The sequence below is a fragment of the Anas platyrhynchos genome, chromosome 1, assembly GCF_047663525.1.
Source record: "Anas platyrhynchos isolate ZD024472 breed Pekin duck chromosome 1, IASCAAS_PekinDuck_T2T, whole genome shotgun sequence".
NCBI lineage: Eukaryota > Metazoa > Chordata > Aves > Anseriformes > Anatidae > Anas > Anas platyrhynchos.
In genome coordinates, this window is record NC_092587.1 from 206902982 (window position 1) to 206922266 (window position 19285).

At 53.0% G+C, this 19285-nt stretch overlaps 1 protein-coding gene across 5 annotated transcripts in view; it reads left to right on the forward strand.

Annotated features, from left to right (window-relative positions):
- STIM1 (stromal interaction molecule 1) overlaps positions 1-19285 on the forward strand; it is a 77499-nt gene that overhangs the window by 54005 nt on the left and 4209 nt on the right. For 2 of the 5 annotated variants that reach the window (XM_072033008.1, XM_072033009.1), the window contains exons 7-12: positions 3115-3292; positions 7054-7221; positions 8429-8529; positions 8983-9218; positions 11070-11150; positions 14017-14407. In XM_072033008.1, coding sequence (XP_071889109.1) covers positions 3115-3292; positions 7054-7221; positions 8429-8529; positions 8983-9218; positions 11070-11150; positions 14017-14407 — 1155 coding nt within the window. The remainder of the gene's footprint in view (positions 1-3114; positions 3293-7053; positions 7222-8428; positions 8530-8982; positions 9219-11069; positions 11151-14016; positions 14408-19285) is intronic. The other 3 variants (XM_072033011.1, XM_072033010.1, XM_072033012.1) reach the window with 3 other exon arrangements.

Sequence of the window (19285 nt, forward strand, 5' to 3'; positions counted from 1 at the left end):
CCTCTTTGGGCTGTGTGTAGCTGTCGGTGCTTCCCTGCCTGCTCGGTAATACCTAACCCTGGAAGAATGAAAAAAAAACACGTGGGGGGGGTATTAAATGTGAGTGGGTGAACTGTAGGCACTTAGGCAAAATACCGTAGCCTGAGGAATGTAATCTGTAGCCACAGAAATTATGACAGTGGTTCCAGGAAAGCTGCTCAGCAGAGAATGGGCTGACAAAGCAGGCTGTGTACAGGGGTTTTGTAGGGAAGGACGAGCATGCGGGGCTGCTGCTGACAAACCAGGGGGGTTTTCTGGCAGTAAGGTTTTGTTAAGGGTCGATTTAGCAAGGAGCAGAGCACGGTAAACTTCAGCTCTCCTTTTTACTAATTTTAAACCTAACGTTGAAGGATAAACCTTAATTTGGCAGCTGTGCAAGTTGACAGCGACGTTCCCAGTGACGTCTCCGAGAGCGGAGCCAGCCCCAGTTAGGTGCTGGCTGCGTGGTGGCGGCGCTGCAGGTGACCGGGACAAATGCCAGGATCCTAAAGATGCAGATCCCCAGGGGAGACTTTCACAACCAGCTGAGGCTTCGGAAACAGTGCGATGAGCACACGGGACCACAGCACGATTCCTTACCTGCCTGCTTCTGACAGCCTCCTGCGAAATGTCCGTGTGTGAGGGGTGCTTGAAAGCCTGTCACTGCCCTGAGAGTACGATTGCATCGGTTGGTGTCTGTATGGAGAGAGGAAACTCGACAGACCGCTACGTGTCAGTGGTGCAGATACGTGACCTCCTTTCTCTTTGACTTGAAGAGCGAAGAAGCTGCATTTCCTCTCCATCTGCTGAGGAGCTGGTTCTAATCCACAGCTCATTTCACACAGCTTTGCATAATTTTACATTACAGGCTGGAAATATCCCAGAGAAAAAGATTGATTTTTTTTTTTTCTGCAGCCAGGACTCAGGAATTCCTCCTTGGTGTCCAGCTCCTGCAGCAGCTGCCCAAGGCGGTGGTGCTCAGCATAGCTCGACTCCTACCCCAGCACACCCCGTGGTGGTTCTGCAGGGTGTGTGCGAGGGGCTGTCCTCAGCAGAGGCACTGAGCTGGAGCTCGGGGAGTGGGAGGTGGGTTCTGGGCCCTTGGCATCCTCTTGGCACAACACTGAATGAATTCTCCTGCAGAGGTGGGTATGCCTTCACTTCTCCAGCCTTGCTTCCTGGGAAGGTTCAGCTGTGGAGCTCAGCTGCTGTAAAAATGGCAAAAACCACCAACTGTCTCCTTCCCATGGACCTGGGTAGAAGTTAGGAAGTTCTGCTTGAAGTAACCTCTTCTAGCTCATGGAAATCCAGCTGGAACCTCTGGAGGGTGAACGATGCCTTCTTCAGCCCTGTACTGACTGCTGGCACTGCTGCCTGGCTGACAACCCCGGTATGTTCTCAAGGAATGTATCCATGAAGGGCCATTTTCTGTTCATCTTCTCTCTTTTGAGAACATCCTCCAGCTGAGTGACCCAGCAAAACAGAAAAGTTCAGGTCTTAGCACGTCCATCTGAGGACTGTGCTCCCAAAATGTGAAGCCCCCGATGCACCTCGGTTCCGTGGCACCTTGCTGTGTCCTGGAGCTCGGTGCACAGGACCCAGGGGGGCTGAATCCGATGCTCTGCACAGACATCCAGATGGAACACACAAAGCGTGGCTTTGTCCATAACCAGCATAAGAAAATAGACACTCTGCTGCTGGGAAATAAACAGAAGTAAGGGAAAACAGAGTATTAGTGTGCCTTGGAAAGTTATATTAAGGATAAAATTCCCAGGGAAGAATTCTGCGTAATAGCATAGGGAAATTTCTCCTTTAAACAGAGATGTTTTGGTGGTTTGGGATTCTAACAGCCCTGGTGTGGAAGAGCTTTAGCAATGATGCACAGGGCAGAGAGCGTGGGTTTATCTGAAAACTTGGAATGTCTTGGCAAAACCTCTTCAAATCGTGAAGAAAAACATTTGAGTTTCTCAGCAGAGCTGTAAATTGAAGATAAACCCTTTCCAAGAAGAGAGCCAACATCGTGGCTGCTGAGAGTCCAGCCCATCCAGATCTGTTCTGAATTGCTGTCTGCATGCCAAGGAGGAGCCTGGGGGCAGGAGCACGCCTGGGACCACGAGCTGCAGGCAGCAGTCGGTCACTGTATTTGTCCCTCCTTGCACCACTCGTGGTGCCCCAGGACCCCGCTCCCCAGAGCCCTGCTCGCTCGGCCGGCGCTGCCTCGCTGTCCCCAGACACCAAACCTCGCTGTCCCCTCCGCTGTGCTGCTCAGCACATCGCCCCGTTGCCTTGCTCTCCAGTTTGGATGCTGAGGATCTGGAGTGGGAGAAGATCTTGGCGTTATGGAATTCTTACTGCTGGCTGAGATGATTTCGTTTGTGGCTTTCAGGGAGTTTTTCTTTTCATTTTGTTTGGGTGGCAGTGACAAGGGACATCACTGCCTCTTCTCAGCACGGCTGCATTCCTGAAGCTAGAAATTGTGCTAGGATAGGGATGTGAAATTGTGCCAGGATAGCACAGCTCCCACAAAGTGAAGACACAGCAGAAACCTTGACACAACTCGCATTGACTGCAGTGTCACGGCCCGCAGCGGGCTGAGGCTGAAGGGCTGCAGGTAATCTGTTATCACTTGCTGTTGCCACACGTAATCCCTGACGATTTCATCCTGTCAGGAGGAAAAATAATCACTTCCAGGCAAGATAAAGACTTGTCTAAATTTGAACACTTTTGCAAGTGGAATATGGAGATGTCCCATCTGTGCATTCATACCTGCTCAGGCCTACCTTCCCCTCCTGCTTTTTTTTTCTTTAATTAATTAATTAATTAAAGGCAGATTTTTTTGTGAAAACACTGAAACTTCAAATGAAATTGGTGAGCGTTTAAAAAATGAAGTAAAGGTGAGAATCCAGAGTTGACAACTTAATTTCTTCTCAGGCATGGTGAACTTTTTCCTTGAGTTTTCAGATCCGATCTCTGTTCACATCAGCGTAGAGCAAACAGGATCGGGGCTGCTCGGGGCTGCGGCTGGCCAGCAGGCACATCGTGGTGCAGGACAGCCCGGTGTGCACAGCACTGGGCTCTCGGGCTCTCTCTTTGCAGACTGCAGAAGGCACAAGAGGAACATCGCTCTGTGGAGGTGGAAAAGGTGCACCTGGAGAAGAAGCTGCAGGATGAGATCAGCATCGCCAAGCAGGAGGCACACCGGCTCCGAGAGCTGCGGGAGGGCACAGAGAATGAGCTGAGCAGGCAGAAATACGCCGAGCAGGAGCTGGAGCAGGTATGGGGTCATGGTGGGGCACTTAGCAAGGGGGCATGGGGACACTTAGACACGCCAACGAGAGCAGGAGGCAGCTCCTCGCTCTGCTTCTTCCTTCTGAGGAATCCAGTGATGTTCTGCTTCCGACACTTTTTGCTTTTCCACTCCCCTTTGTGGAGGAAAAGATCCATGCATTTCTTCCTCCACTTCCCAGTACACATCCCCCGTAAGGAATTACAGCGCTGCTTGCTGTTGGGTGGCAGGGACAGCAGAGGTGCTGTCTCAGGGGACGTGCTGCTGTCACGTCATCCCAGTGCGCCTTCCAAAAGGAGAGGCACTGAACTTGGCCTCTAGCTGCACCCCTCTGGTGACTGCTAGCCCCAGCTCCAAACCAGAAACTCTTTCTTTTCTCTTTTGTATTTATTTGGGGTTTTAGGAAGAATGCAGAACGAGTTCTTACTGTGTTTTCTTGTGGCACAGAGGTGTACAAAGCAAATTTTCTTCCAAGGAAATTTAACGCTAGATTAGAATCTGTATAGGTTAGAGGTCATTTGCAATTCTCAAAAACATTAGTTTTAAATCTAGACTGACAGGAAAATGCATTCCCAAGCTGCAGATGGAAACACAGGCCTAGAGAGAATATTGTGTGTAGTGCTGCTGGAGACAATGAAATGAGTTTGGTCCAGAAGTACACACAGGTGGAACATGTGTGATACTGTGAAAATAACTTGTCATAGGTCAGAAAAAGGATTCCCAATCCTACATCTAAAAACCTTGATTCCTATAAGCCACAGGGAAGTGATGGAAACCAGGGACATTGCTGATGGCACCTGCCTGCAGTTGCCATCTTTTGCCCAAACCTACAAAGAAAGTCCAAAACACAAATCCAATTTCTCCTTCCTGTTTCACCCGAGAGAAAGTTCTTAACTGACCTTAATTCATAGAACAGTTTAAACTGAAATTTGACAGAATGGCACGGGCCAAGCAAGTGCCTTGGCTGTTCTAGGGCCACCAGCGTGCCCTTCCAGCCTGGCTGTGTTCTGCCACCATGGAGGGTGGGGAAGAAAATGAAACAAGAATCCAGAGTTTCCCACTGGCAAGGGAAGAGCATCTGTCCTGGGCCAACAGGTAGCCAGGGAACCATGGGGCAATGTAGTTTTAGTGTGCAAATAACCAGCAGTCAGCCAGTTTCCTTCCCCCTTCCTCTCTTGTTGGTAAGAGCCCTTCAGACACCCACAGACTCCTGCGAGAAGCTTTGCTCTCTTGGTCCCATTCCTCCTAACTTGTCCTGCAGCCTCCCCACAAATTCATCGAGCTCCTGGTCAGAGCATGCACCTTGTGCCCAAGCTGCTATGACCTTGGGAGAAGGCAGAGCACCATCCATTCCACTTTCCCCCTCCACTTTACATTTGTTAAGATATCTGAAAAGCCAGAGATGACTTAACCACTCTGTTGTTTCTCAGAGGCCTTCGTGAGGGATGCATTGCAAGGGTGAGTATCGGTTTTATCCACCTGACCCCACTGTGTGGCTGTAACACAATCACCACCCCAATGAACTCCAGACCACAAATACACTTAACCAGTCACTCCCACTGACCGTAAACTCATCTGGTTTTAAGATAAACTTGGGTCCCAGTGAATATTAGAACAAGACCCTCTTTTGCACCAGTTGATTCTTACCACTAAACCAGTATTCCTGCTGGAGCCCAGCATACGAGATTAAAAACCTGGAGATTTCAGGGACTGGGCTCTCGTGTGTGTACCAGGTTGTTGACACCGATCCTCTCTCCTCACTAGGTCATACTCCTCCCAAACCATGGCCCCTGACCTCAGATTCAGAAGGCGTTTGTTGCTTTCTAATCTGCTCTTAGTGGTCATACTGAGATTTTAGAAATCTCCCCAGGAGAATACGCAGAGTCTGTTTGCACTTACTGATCACGATCAGGGTTCTGCATGGACTGGGGGAAGCACTCGGTGCAGCTGACATCCAAGGGGAAAAAACAGGCTGTCCTGGGGGCTGTGATGCTGGATTTGAAACTTTTGAATGACTCAGGCCATGTTATGTTCAACAAGACTGAATCTTACCCAAAACTGATGTTATAAGTAGCTCACCTCTTCTGTGGTGCCCCCTGGCTACTTCTGGATGAATTCTGCAAATGTGCTCCAGCAGAAAGTGTGAGATGAAAGCATTTGGGAGTAACGTGGTGCTTTTGGCTTGCCAGAAGTTGTGCTTGTGCTGGATTTGGAGAAAAGTGACTGTGCTAAACAACATGCTCATGGAAAAGATTCAAGTTTGAGCAATCCTATAAAAAACGCACATCTTTAGTTCGAAAATGAAAAGGCACTGGCACCTTGCTAGCTAAAGGCAGGTGTGAACAGAGCCACGGGGAACAGGCATTGAAGGTCCCACTGACCGTGTGCTCATTAGGTCAAGGGCCCAGAGACCAGAAATAGGAAATGGGTTATCTGCAGAGCTCCCTGAGCCATCTGCAGAGCTCCCTGGGCCATCTGCAGAGCTCCCCAGGCTTTCTGCAGAGCTCCCCAGCCCTGCCCCACGATGGCACGCTGTCTTGTGGCTGGACCCCCGACCACACGCTGCCAGCAAGTGCTTTTTGTTGGCGGGGTTTGCTTGCCGTGGCAGTGAGAGCACCTGAGTGTGCTCGGGGCTGGAGCTTTGTCAGCAGCGAGGCCGTGGTGCAGCTCCAGCCACGGGCACCCCTCCTGGGCTTCCAGGTGCCGCGGTCGAGGGGTGCAGCGGGGAGCTGCAGTCCCCGTCCCGATGTGGAACAAGTGAGCAGGGCTTAGCGGTGGTGAAGTCCCTCCACACCACGTGTAATTAAAGAGACACACTAATTCTTCATGCACTAAGTGCTTGTGTATCAGTTTTGGTGTCTTCAACCTGCTGATCACCCACTTCCTTCTAATTTTGTAATCGCCCTGATCCCCAGCAGGATAAGTGCGTGCAGGAGACGAGCTGCGAGGGAAGGAGAGTCCCCAGGAGAGCTGCAGGAGCTGCCGATTCCAGACGTGGCATTTCTTTTTCTGACCAAGTAGCACATGTTTTGTGTCTAAATATTTTTGTCATCTTGCTCCAGTGCGAAAGTTGTCTTTTGACAAGCTCCCTCTGTTTGGCTCGGTAGCTGCAGTGAAAGGAGGCAGTTGCCTGCGCGGTGTTGTCAGCAGTTTTGCTTCGGGAGGAGGAGAGTTTGTGGGTTTAGCAGATCTGAAAGCAGGCAGCAGAGATTTGTAGAGGCTGGAGATAAGCACTCTGCACATCCTTACCTAAAGGCTCGTTCCCTTTTAACTAACTTGCTGTCGGCTCTGGAGGATTTACCGTCCATGCCACTGTGAGTCAGAGGAGCTGCCCAAACAGACGGGCAGAGCAGGACGTGCTCAGCGCTGCTGCGGGGAGGCAAAGCAGCTCTGCAGCTGCTGGAGGGTTTTGAGAGAAACCTTAAAAAAAAAAAAAATCACCTTTGAGATGAAAGGACAGCACTGTGGGCTGCTCTGGTCATCCAAGCGGGGCGCTGGGTGGCCGCCCACCTCGCACTCCCCCGTGCCACCTGCTCACAGTACCGGGATGCCACCGCTCCTATTGACTTCAGCTCCTGTCACGAGTCAGATTAAGTTGCGTGGGGTCTTTTCTTTTGTTTTTTTCCTTTTTTCTGGTGCACCAAAAGCCCTGTGCTCGCCCCCAGCAGTTGCCCGGTGGGTCCATGGTGGCACGCTGCGGACAGAGGCTGTCCCCAGCCCTCCATCACTGCCCGTCTGCCTCTCCCCAGGTGCGGATGGCGCTGAAGAACGCCGAGAAGGAGCTGGAGTCTCACTGCAGCTGGGCTGCGCCCGAGGCCCTGCAGAAGTGGCTGCAGCTGACCCACGAGGTGGAGGTCCAGTACTACAACATCAAGAAGCAGAACGCAGAGAAGCAGCTGCTGGTGGCCAAGGAAGGGGTGAGGATTTCAGTGTCCTTGTCCCAGGTCTTCCCCGCGCGGTGCCGGAAGAAATGGGAAATGAAACTTGTGTCAAAGTCTGTTCTGCATCTTCCTCCCATTTCCTTGCAGTGAGCCACTTCTGCATTCATCTGCTGTGTCACGACATGCCAGAAGCCTTAGTGCACAGCAGTGCTAAACAAATCAGTGTGAGGTCCCGTAGTCCCATAAATTGTTCGGGTGACAGACACGATGCAGTTACGTGGCTGTGGCTCTTGACTTCATCATATCTAGTGCCTTAGCTCTGCCTTTTTAAAGTGCAGCAGGTGCACTTTAATCACTAAAAGCAGTGAGTAGCAATTGCCCCTCAGATCTGCAGGCACGGACTGGGGCCATGCCCCTCAGCCCCGCAGCACCCAGCAGGCTGCAGTCCCGTGAAGGTGCAGCGCTAGCTGTGCGCTGTGCGTGGTGCAGACAGTTCTGCACTTTTACAAATAATGTTTTAGAGGCATGGGAAACAAAATTTATAACGTGCATGCAAACTGTAGTGATGAATCATCATCTCTCTGTTCCCAGTGAAGAAATGTCTGTGCCAACTAAAAGGGGAGCAGCAGGGAAGCTATTGGAACACGCGCTCGTCTCTGTGGCCGTTCCCTGCAGTCAGAACCGACAGCTTGGGAAAAGCTGGCTGCCTGAAACGTGTTTTCATTATGAACATCTTAACATTGCAGGGGGTTTGCTCCTGTTGTGTCAGGTGTCGCGTCCGTGCCCTTGGTTTGTCTTCTGTGAGTCTCCAGTTAATGCCACTGGATGCTGTGAGCCAAAGATCTGTGCGTGGAGACTTTAGTTGTGAATATGCACGGTGACAAAGGGAAGGTTAAAAAAACACAACACCAAAACACAACCACCCCGGGGCATTAATATTATCTCTTATAGTTCTCTCGTGAGAAAGACCAAGCAAGAGACATGGAGTACCTGGTTCGATGCCCTCTGAAATCAGAAAGGCCAGGGAGGAGCATGAAACCTGCAGCCTGCTTACTTGCTCCCTCATCCACTGCGTTAGGAAGCATTTACTGCACATCCCTCAGTGAAAAGAAAATTCACACTATTTACACGTGTGCTAACAGCTGCAGGACTATTTCTGTCTCAGCCCATCCAGGATGTTCTCGTCCTGGAGGAAACAGAAGGTCATCTTCTTCCTGTGACCTTTTTTCTGTTAATGTTCCAGGCTGAAAAAATTAAAAAGAAGCGAAACACCCTGTTTGGAACGTTTCACGTTGCTCACAGCTCATCTCTAGACGATGTCGATCATAAAATCTTAACTGCAAAGTGAGTATCTGCTTCACGTCTTCCTTTATTTCTGTCTTCCTCTTTAGCCTCTCTTGTATTTAAACACGAGCGCACTGCGGGCTGTGCAGGTGCTCCTGGTCTCACTTGGCGTGCCTTTTGGTTCTGCTGACTTTATTTAGATGGGGTTGGGCTCGCTTCTTTTCATCAATTATGTTTTACGTGTGTAAAATTGAAATCGTAGCTGCGCAGAGCAATTAAAATCCCAGCAAAGTGGCCTTTCCTAAGGAGCTGGGAGGCTGCAGCATTTAGGTGATTATCCCTGGCAATCCCAGTTGTTGCTGCTCTAAAGGTTACTGCTCTGTTCTCAAATGTGGAATGAAAAATGTCTCAAGCGTTAGGACACAAAGCTGAACCCCAGGCTCCCTCTTTCAGGCAATGTTTTGTGCTTTCCCTTCGATTTCTACATTTTCCCTCTTTGACCCTTGCTTTCAGACAAGCCCTGAGCGAGGTGACAGCGGCGCTGCGGGAGCGCCTGCATCGCTGGCAGCAGATCGAGCTGCTCTGCGGCTTCCAGATCGTCAACAACCCCGGCATCCACACGCTGGCCTCAGCCCTGAACATCGATCAGAGCTGGATGGGCACCCCGCGCCCGAACCCCTCGCACTTCATCATGACTGATGACGTGGATGACCTGGACGAAGAGATCGTGTCTCCCATGTCCATACAATGTACGTAAATCGTGTGGAGAGCTGGAGCTGCTACAGGTAGTTCAAACACATTAGGAGGAATTGAGGTGCCTAAGCAGTTTTTTAAAGGATCAAAGAGAAAATATTAGCTGCAAAGGGTTGGGAATGTCCGTAAGTGCCAGATCACCACTCGTTGCTTGCAGCCTGTTGGTTCCAGCAGAGCTAGTAATTCGTCGATGTTACTTCTCATCATTTAATCAAATCTGTGCTGTTCTGTTCAACTCACTGAACAGAAGCATTTACAAAAAAACAAAGCTATGGGCTACGCACAGAAGTGAGAGGCAACTGAAGTGCATTTTCCCTCAGTTAAAGCACTTGTTCAGGATAGAAAAGGACTGGGAGCACCTCCTCCTCGTGCGAGCTTTGCACCTCTTGCCATTCTGAGCAGGAAGGAGCAGCCTGCTGTGGTGATACTGCCCATCTTTAATAAATTGTTAAATATATACGGGAGCAAAAGCTGAAACCCCAGTGCCCACCTCCTGTGTACAGGGGTGTAGGCGCCAGGGTGCACATTCCTTCCCTCTTTGTCAGTGCCTGTTCATATGCAAAGTGCATCAGCTCCTGCAGAAAGGAGTGGGGATTGGGAGAGGGAGAGCCTGCTCTGAGCAGCTCGGTATCTGAAGGGCTGAACCTGAGTCACCGTGTGCCTGTTCCTCTCAGTTGCTGAGCTCTTGCGTTACGTGGAGGCTGTGTCCCTCTCTGGAAAAGGTTTGTGAATCAGCCCTGACTCTGGTTCCCATGTTCAACTGACCCAGATTCACACGTGGCCTAGCTTCTCTCAGAAATGCATTTTCCAAGCACAGTTTTCTATCTCTAGCTGTTGCATAAGAGAATGGGAAGCGGCTGCAGACGCTCTGAGCACTGCTCTGCACCAGCGGGCGCAGTGACGCAGGCAGCAGCTCTTGGCAGGAGCAAAGCTTTCTGAGCTGCAGCTGGGAGGAGAGCAGAGCTGACTGCATTTGTAGCAGCCTTTTTAGCTGATTCAGGTGACTTTCTGGCTCCCTGGAGGTCTTTAAAAGACGTTTAGATGTAGAGCTTGGGGATATGGTTTAGTGGGAACTGTTAGCGTTAGGTCAGAGGTTGGACTCGATGATCTTGAGGTCGCTTCCAACCTAGAAATTCTGTGATTCTGTGATTCTGTGAAAGCCAGGCCTGTTTAACTGGGCAGGCAGGGGAAGCACAGACAGGTCTCGGGGCTGGTCGGAGGGCAGCAGGGGGTGAGACAGAGAACCCAGAGCCCGGGTACCTGCAGGATGCAGCAGGCAGGAGGGACGCAGTGCTGACACGTCCCTGGGGCTCAGCAGGCACTGGGCACAGAGCCTGGGCTTGTGTGTGCATGAGCTTAAAGCAATGGTGCCCCACCAGCCTTTGTCTTCAGTCACCAGCTGCAGTTAGGGGCTGCTCAGCACTTGGAAAGGTGCGAGCGGGGCGTTGTGGAGGTCGGGGTGTTCCGAAGAAATCCCTGAGCAGCAAGTGAAGCACGCTCCCAGGGACGGGAGCTAGATAAGGCGCGAGCCCTGGGCTCAGATTTTAATCCCCTGCTCCTCTGTGCCTCGCTGCAGACACCTGGGGCGAGGTGTGTGCTCACTGAGTGCTTGCTGTCCCAGTCAGCCCAGTAAGCAGAGCAGGGCCACGGTGCTGGTCTGCAGGGCTGGAACCCGGCAGGTCCCTGCTGCCTTCCCCCCAGGGCTTTGTCGGTGTCCAAAACCAGCATCAGGAGAGACACAGAGTGCTTCCTCCCCGGGTGAGCTGGGGGTGTTGCTGGCTGCCAGTGATGATGTCCCTGTAAATCACTTTTCTCTCTCCCTCCCACCCCCGACTGGCCTTTCCCAGATGCAGCCTGGCTTTTTGGGCGCAGGTTCAGTGATCGCTCGTCTCTGTCCTCGGAGGATCAGTCCCTCTGGAAATACCCCGGTTTGGTTCTTTTTGATTATATATATACATTTTTTGTTCTACCCTCTGCCCTTTTTCTAGACTAAAAATACATACACAAATTTTCCGACTTTCCAGCACGGGAAACTAATGAATGTACCTCTCTTCACTGAGCCATCAGCATCTTTACTAACCCCTGGAAAGAGTCTGGTGGGACGAAGAAGAATCGCAGTTAGCTCTACTCCTCACACGCTTTGGGGATTTGTTTTTTTTTAAAAAAAAAGAATCCAGTTACGAAATGGGGAGGGTTGTTCCTGCTTGTCCTTACCCCCTAGGCAGCGATGAAGGATTCAGGCTGGCGGGGGTGGCACCGCTCCCGTTCTCAGCCCCCCAGCCCAGGGGACCCTGCCCTCCCCGTGCCCACCCTGCGACACAGGGCACGCTGGTGAGTGCCGTGCCTTTCCTGGAGCTTTCCCCAAACGTGCTTTTAAATAACGTGAGTGGTGGCACACACTGTGCCGATCTGTCCCTCGGTGCCCAGATCCCTGGGGGCCGTGGCTGTGGCGTGCTCAGCCCCAGCAGTGGCACCTCCACGTTTTTGGGTGGGTGACCTCTCACGGCAGGAGAATCACCGACCAGCAGGCATCAGTGTGGTGGAGTAAAGGAGAGTGTGCTGTGGCAGGAGAGGCTCTGCATGGGTACTGGTTAGGAGTTGTGTGGTGGCAGGATTAAGAGCAGGTTATTTGGGTGACCTTTGTAAAATGTGCAGTCCGGAATAAAATCGTATTGCTGTGAAACGAGGCCGTGCAGCGGGGGAGGCAAGGTCTTGGTCCTGAGCTCACCGCAAGGTAAACCACGCAAAAGGAGAGTGCAAAGCTGTAACGTGGTAAATAAGGAGTGTAACGCCAGGAAAAAAAATAGGGACAAAATAAGTCCCAGGAGAGAAAGGCAGAAACCCAGAGTGGAAACCCCTCCTCCCCTGGTTCATTACTCTGTAGAGCTTGCTTCCCTGTTAGCCCCCCAAACCAAGCTCCTTTTCTGAGCTGTTTGTGTGAACACAGCAGCAGCAGGCAGGTTGGGATCTGCTGTGCTATTCCTGGCCCTGATGCCGCAGTTGGCAGCGTTGCTGCTGCAGAGTCACGGCAGGAGAGCTTGAACAGTCTCCAGTCCTCCCCATTAACGCTCTCCCTTTCACCTCCTCTGATCAGTTTTTTGGTGGTTCCCACTGGAGTGAGGTTGTCGGGTTTTTTTTCCACTCGGAGTCCCTGTGACTCATTTTCTTTTAATTTCAGCTCAGGAGTTGTTCGGAGAAAAAAAATCTGAGATGGAAAGTGAAGGCTGTGGGTAGGGAGCTCCCGCAAAGGATTTGCAGGTGGCCGAGTGGTAAAAGCGAGAGTTGGCAAACTGAGGAGTGAGGCCCTGCGGGAAACTGATTAACCTTGGGAAGGGGAAAATAACGAAGGTGCCTGAGTTACTGCTGGCTGGACCCGATGATCATTCCCAACCTGTGTGATTCCATCGTTCTGTTGCTGCTTGTCCCTCCTTCCACGTGAAGCGCATCCCAGCAGTGACCCCACCGGTCTGCGTGGCTGCAGCTGAGCAGCAGCAGCTCCGTGTTTCCCAGCTGTAGTTTTTTCTAGCAGCAATTTGCTGGTTCTTCGATTCCCAAAAGAGCTCTCGTTCTACTTCATTTCTTAGCTTACCTGTCTGTTCACCTTTTTAACCATCTTCACATTTACTCCTTACGCCGTACGTCCAGCCCTGAACACCTTATCTCCCACGAGAGGTGGAACATCTTGTATGGAAGTGACAGCGAGTGGGTTAGGTGGTGAGAAAGCCACCGAATCCTTAGCTAAAATTGGGTTAATGAGCTCCGTGTATGGGGTCAGGGCAGGGGTTAACGGGCTGAGCTCTCTGCCCCGTGTTACTGCTGGGTACAGCCACGTGGCCAAAAAGATCGCTGTGACCGTAAGAGCTATTAATTAACTGGTGACAGTGCTCCGAAGCAGACAGCCCAATTTGTCTCTTTGAACCACGATGGATTTGCATTTAGAGAGTGATGTTTTTCAAATTGAGCATCTCTTTGATCAGTGAGCCAACTTGTGAAGCAGCTGGGGAACAAGGGGCAGCGCCTGGGAACCAGACCTCTAATTCCAGGTGTCTGCTGTGATGAGAGCTTGCGTCTGCCCAGCTCAGAAATAGTTCTGTGCATCTGCCACACGTCCCAGCTGTTCTGCCCTGCAGGCAGGGTACAAGTCGAAGAGGTTTCTGCATCTTCCCAGAGGCTTTCCTGCCCCTGAATACAAAGCACCTCGCAGCTTTTGGTGGCACTGGGGCACGTCAGCTTTCTGGGTGGCACTCCAGGAGCTAGAGCGGCGCAGAGCTCCTGCACTGGGCTCAGCCTCGCCGACTTCAGGTGCCTGCATCTGACCACAGCAGCACAGGCTCCTTTTTTAGGCTGAGGAGAAGCGGTACAGCCAGGGCCAGTGCCTGTGAGCGGTTTGGATGCCTGTGTTAGGAGGAGATGAATCATGCCCTGCCGAATTCACGCTCACAGCAAAGGAGCTGGGTGGCAGCTCTGCTGTGGAGCTGGGTGGGATGAATCATGCAGCTTCGAGCAAGATGATCAGATAAGGTGTTCAGAAAGCACCTGTACCAGGAATGCCAAGCGTCGTTTCTCATGGGCTGCTCATTAATCTGGCATGCTCAGCAGCAGCAGCAGCAGCTTGATGCTTCTCCCGCATTAAACCAGCATAACCCAGAGCACAAGGTGGGGTGGCTGCAGTGGCCCAAGCGAGCGTCCTGGGGACAGGAGGCACGGTGCTGTGCCGCGTAGCACTGGCCGTGGGTGGCAGCTTTGCAGGGTGTTCAGCTGCCTTCAGCATTCTCCCCTTTTCTCTCGTTGCAGCTCCTGCCTTGCCCAGCACAGTTCGCCAGCGCCTGGTGGACCCACAGCACGCCCACGGATCTCAGAGGTTGGTAGAGAGTTACGTGCAAGGCCAGAATGAGTCGGGGCAGCCTGCCCATTACCTGGCAGGCAGAGTCTCTCTCCGTCGAATGCACAGCCTCTCCTCTGGACAGTCTTTCAGTTCCGACCTTCCTGGCACCAGCCCATCATCTGCTACCACCGCCACCTCTTGCTCCTCATCCACCACTACTGCTCCTGCTCCTGCTTCCCATGTCCACCCTATCTATTACCATCACACCACCACCTCTTATTTCCTTCAGATGGACTCCACCCCTGATCTACCCCCTCCTGATGTCACCTCTGGAGTTCGCTGTCGCGCTGAGAGCTTTGGGTATATTTTGCTGTTTCTTTTCTAGCTCCCCCTTGCCTGCTGTGTCTCAGAGCTGATGCTTGCTGGGGTGCCCTTTCTCCTAGATTCCTCGAGCCCTTTCCTTTTGGGCCTCCGTTTCATTATTTATCCACATTTTTTGATTCTTCAACCTCTCCCCCATGCAAGTGGACTCTGTGACGAGTGCTCTGTGGCCCGTTCCCATACCCATGAGCACAGTGGGTGCATAAACCACGGAGGTGCCGTGGTTCAGCTGTAGCTCAACAAATGAGAATTCCTGGGCACCCAGTTACCTCTTAATAAGTCAGTCCTTGGGTGATGCGCCTGGGAGAGCAAAGGTAACGCAAGTAATCAAACAAACACTGACCTTATTTGAAGCCTTGACTTGTTTGGGGTCTTCACAAGCAAATTGCAAAGGAAATGTACCGGGTAGGTGCTGTGAGCAAGTAGGCAGAGCTGCTGGAGGGTTACAGTTTGTGCTGTTGTTTTAAGAAGAGGCAAAAAAACAGCATTTAGGAATTTTGTGTTTCAGAGCGACTCTTCCCCTCCTCTGTTTTGGGAAGGGACGAGGCATTTTGGAACAGCTGGGTAGTGAGAACAGGAGGTGAAGCTTCTCACTGCTGGTCCGTGGCAGCAGTCGGGTTTTTTTTTTACCCAACTCCGGAGCGCTGTGTGAGCCCGCATCCCTCGGGGTGCTTGGTTCAAAACCCAGCTGAGGTTGGAGCAGTGTTTGGGGTGAGTGCTCGCAGCTCGGGGGCGTTGGAGGTGCCAGTGCTGAAGCAGGCAGGGGAGAGGGGCTGTGCCTGTCCCCCGGGGAATCCCACTGCTCCCTGCCAGAGCTGCCCTGGGACTGTGGCCACGTCACGTCACCTCCCTGCTCTTTGCTTTCTCCTTTGAACAATTAAAAATAGTCCTTGCCCTCAGAACATGGGAGACGGCCGGAGATCTTCCATGGCAGAAGCCGGGCAGGGCAGCGCCTTCGCACGTTTCTGTATCCAGACAGAAAACCATCCCCAGTCACCACATCCTCATCTGTCCTGGCGTCTCGTGCATCGCTCCGTTTACTTGTAGGAACTTCTCCCCGTAGCTGTAGGCTCTCTCCTGACATCTCCGGCTCGATGTCGTTTGCACAGCCTCCGTTTCGGATCCCTGACCCCCTCGCTAACTTCTGTGTCTCGAAGCAGGGCTGCCCGAGGGTGCCTGATGAGCAGAGCAGTCTCTGAGCCCCAGGAATTCACAATGTGAATTCAGCTGAGGCTGTCCCAGCTTGACAGATAAAAGCTGGGAACGCTTCCCATGTCCGGCAGCCCGTGTTTACCGCTGCCCTTCCTGTGCAAGGGGCTTGTCCTGGGAGCTCGAAGGCTGATTCAAAAATGCTGCTTCAAAAATAGCTCTATAAACATTTTTTTTTTCAGCTGAGTCCTGATCAGAGAGATGCTTAATTGCTGACCGGCTTAAAGCCTTGGTGCTGCAGGCTCCCCTGAGAGGGGCAGAGGGAAACGCGGCGTGGCTTTGGGATCCCCATTAGGAAAGGCAATGATGCTGAGAGGTCATTAGGAGAGGATAACCGGCATCTCCTTATTCCCCACCAGCACTTAGGAGCTTATCAGGACTAATTATTGACTGCTCACCGACAGGCAGGGCTGCTTTGTGCTCCCAGAGGAGGGGGCAGCTGCTGCGGCAGGATTTTAGCAGTGGGTAGTTCTGCAGAGTTAGGAGTATTTGGGGTAAGGTTTGATCGAGCTACACAATTGCAGACCCCCAAATCCATCCTCATTCTCTATTCATCATGGAAAACAAACCTGAAGAATTGGGTACGAAAATGGGTTCTTAATGTTGTTGCTTTTAAATTTTTGCCAAACTGCATCGTTAGCAGATCCTGCTTCGATGCATCCCTATAAAAATACTGCCGTGCAGGCAAGGCGCAGCGCGAGCCAACACATTGCTCTTAATTTCTCTTTTATACAACCAGTCTTGGAGGCCTTTATAAACATCCCTCCAGCTCCGCAGCCTCCCAAACTGGCGAGCAGAACAGATGGGAAGCTGAGGCTGAGAAAAGCCTTCCAGGGAGTCCCTGCCAAGGACGAAAACAGAACCCACAAAAATCCTGGGCAGGAAGAGCGCTGCCCTGAGCGTTTCGGACTGCTGGATCAGATCAGTTCAGCCGCTCTCGTGGCCAGCAGGCGCAAATGTTGGCGAGACCTCACGAGAAACTTGTCTCAAACAGCCCGTTCCCCCAGAGGAAGGTTCGGAGGGTCCTCCCCGTGTCCTGCGAGCTGTGCCTGGCGGTGCTAAACCTGCCCGGAGCTAACCTGGTAGGGACCTCAGCAGGCACGGCCAGAGCGTGGCCTCCCCGTTACCCTCACCAACTCCTCACTGTCTGCTTCTCTTTTGCAATTGGCTTCAGAGGATCCGGTGCAAATAAGGTCAGAGCTGTTCTGGTTTTGAAGGCTGATGTGTGTTTATAAATGTCGATGAAGGGGGCTGGATGTCCCTGGGGGGGAGAGGGGTTGGAGGGTGCTGCGTGCACAGAGGTTTCTGCTCGCCAGTGCCTGCTTTAGGTGGTGCCAGTGGATAAACGGGGTGGAGATGGGGCTGTAGGACCAAACCCCCCGCCCTGGCGACCCTTTTCCAGCGGGGAGGGGAACCGGCAGCTCTCCTAGAACAGAAGGGCAGAAATTACGGGTGGAATTGTGTCTTAGAGGCCATTCCCGAGCCTCTGGCTGTGCACAGCACAAGGATCGAGCTGTGCAGCAAATTCGGTGCCTGGTGCCGCGTGCCGGGCGGGTGGATGGAGCTGGGAGCTGCAGGACCCCCGGGGGGGACGCAGGGAGCTGCAGAGGCAGCAGGGTCTGGGAGGCCCCAGCACTGAGCCCTGCTGCAGCCCGGACACGTCCAACGCCCTTGAACCTCCGCTCGGTTTCTTGGAGCCTGTGCCCTGGGTGTAGCAGGCAGCAGGAGCCCACTGCAGGAAATCATTCGATGGGCAGCGGTCAAGGAAAAATCCGTAGTTATTCTACATTGTCCTGTCCTCTCCCCTCTTCCTCCATCATTACCAGCCCTTCTCTCTGCCATCTTTTGCTTCTTTTGTTTGCAAAGCGCAGCGCATCCCATTATTTCCTCGCTCTCTCATTCACCCTGGGCAGTTTGGGTTCCTGGAGCGGCAAGGTAGGAAGAGAACCGAGTGGGGAGCAGGAGCCTCCTGGAAGTCAGCGGGATCCGTGCCGGCCCTTTCTGGCCGATGGCAGTGATCTTTCCTCTTCTTGTCCCTGCTCTGTGCTCTCCGGAGCGTCCCCAGCTCTGTGCTGCCTCCAGCCAGGTCAGCATGCAGCTGGGTCGTGTCCCCACGGGTGGCACATCCACCCTCCCTTTGGGAACACATTCCCGATCTGTAACTGGATAAATTATGAACAAAAAGGCTCAGCTTAGCACCGTTAGGAGATCTGGAGAATGCCTGATGCTGGCCTGAATCCTGACATCAGTCCCTTCAGTCCTGTGGGCAGCCAGCCCGAGTGCAAGGGAAGAAGAAATTGTAATCCAACGAGGTCTCCTCGTCAGCAGCCCACAGCCCGTAATGTCTGCAGGGAACACATCCTGTGCCCCTCAGGTCCTTCTCCTGGGGGCCTGCCCAGCTCTCTCTCTAGCTCCACAGCCCCAGGAGACTCTAGAGGTCCGTCCATAAAGGTGAGCATTGTTGCAGAAGGGATGTTCCAGATGCACCGTGGCGATCGGAGCATTGACCTGTGCCAGAGCCGGGCTGTTCGGAGCCCCAGTGCGCGTGGAGGACGGGAGCACGGTGGCAAACCCAGCTTCCAGCCCGGGCTGGGACATCCCAGGGAAGCCGTGGATGTCTGGGGTGAGGAGCTGGAGCCACACAAAGGAGCTGCCAGCCCCTCAGTGCCGAGGGCTCCTGTTATCAGAGCAGCCCCGGGGAAGGGACGTGGTGGCCATGGCATCCCCAGGGAGCAGCTCCCGGCCAGTCCTCGGCACCAGCCAGGGGCAGCCGGACCCCCGCTGCGAGGCAGGGACCAGCTGCCCGGGGTCGGGTTTCCAGCGTGTGCAGGCAGAGGAAGAAAATCCTGCTCCACCAGAGGATGTTTCTCCATCTGCTGGCGTCATTTTCTCCGCGGCCGTGACCGCGCGGTCGCTTTTGTCCCTTGTCAGGACCTTGTGCAGGGCAGGTGAAGGCACTCTGGGTGAATTAACGTCCGTCTGCAGATCCCAGCGAGGACAAAGCCTGCCCTCCTCATAAATGAGGCGTTTGTGAATCATCCGAGATCCCTCACTTCTGCTGTATTCGCTGTTATCTCACTTCTGTTCAGAACAACGTCTTCTTCGCTGACTCTCTCCAGGCACCTCTGTGCTTGTGGCAGCCAGTGGGAGCTCTGGGTTGGTTTTACAGGAAAAAAACCATCCTTGGGTGTAGGCACAACTCTGAATTTCAGCTGAGCAGGTTACAAACACGCTTCTGTTACCCCGACACGCTGCCCGTGGTGTGCAGCACGGGGCACTGCTGCCATGCGCTGAGCTCGCCCCACGCCTGCTCCGAGACGGGGGCTGGCGAGGAAGGGGCACAAGGGGCCCATGTGCAGCCCCACTGATTTGTAGGGCACCTCACTGCTGCTCGCAGAGCTGCCCGTGGGCCCCGTTATCCCAGTGAAACCCTGGAGCTGCATCCACTGCTCCCTGCCTCAAAGTGACCTTCTGGGCAGCCGCAGCATCCGTGAGCTCGTGTCTCCATCGGTGCTCCCATCGCAGTTGTCTCCCTTGGAGCGCGTCCAGAGCTCTCTCAGAATAGCCAGGGATTTCACACCATCCAAATGGTTCGATTCCTGCGCTCCCCGGCCCGCTGCTAACCTTGGATGGCAGATGGGCTCGGCC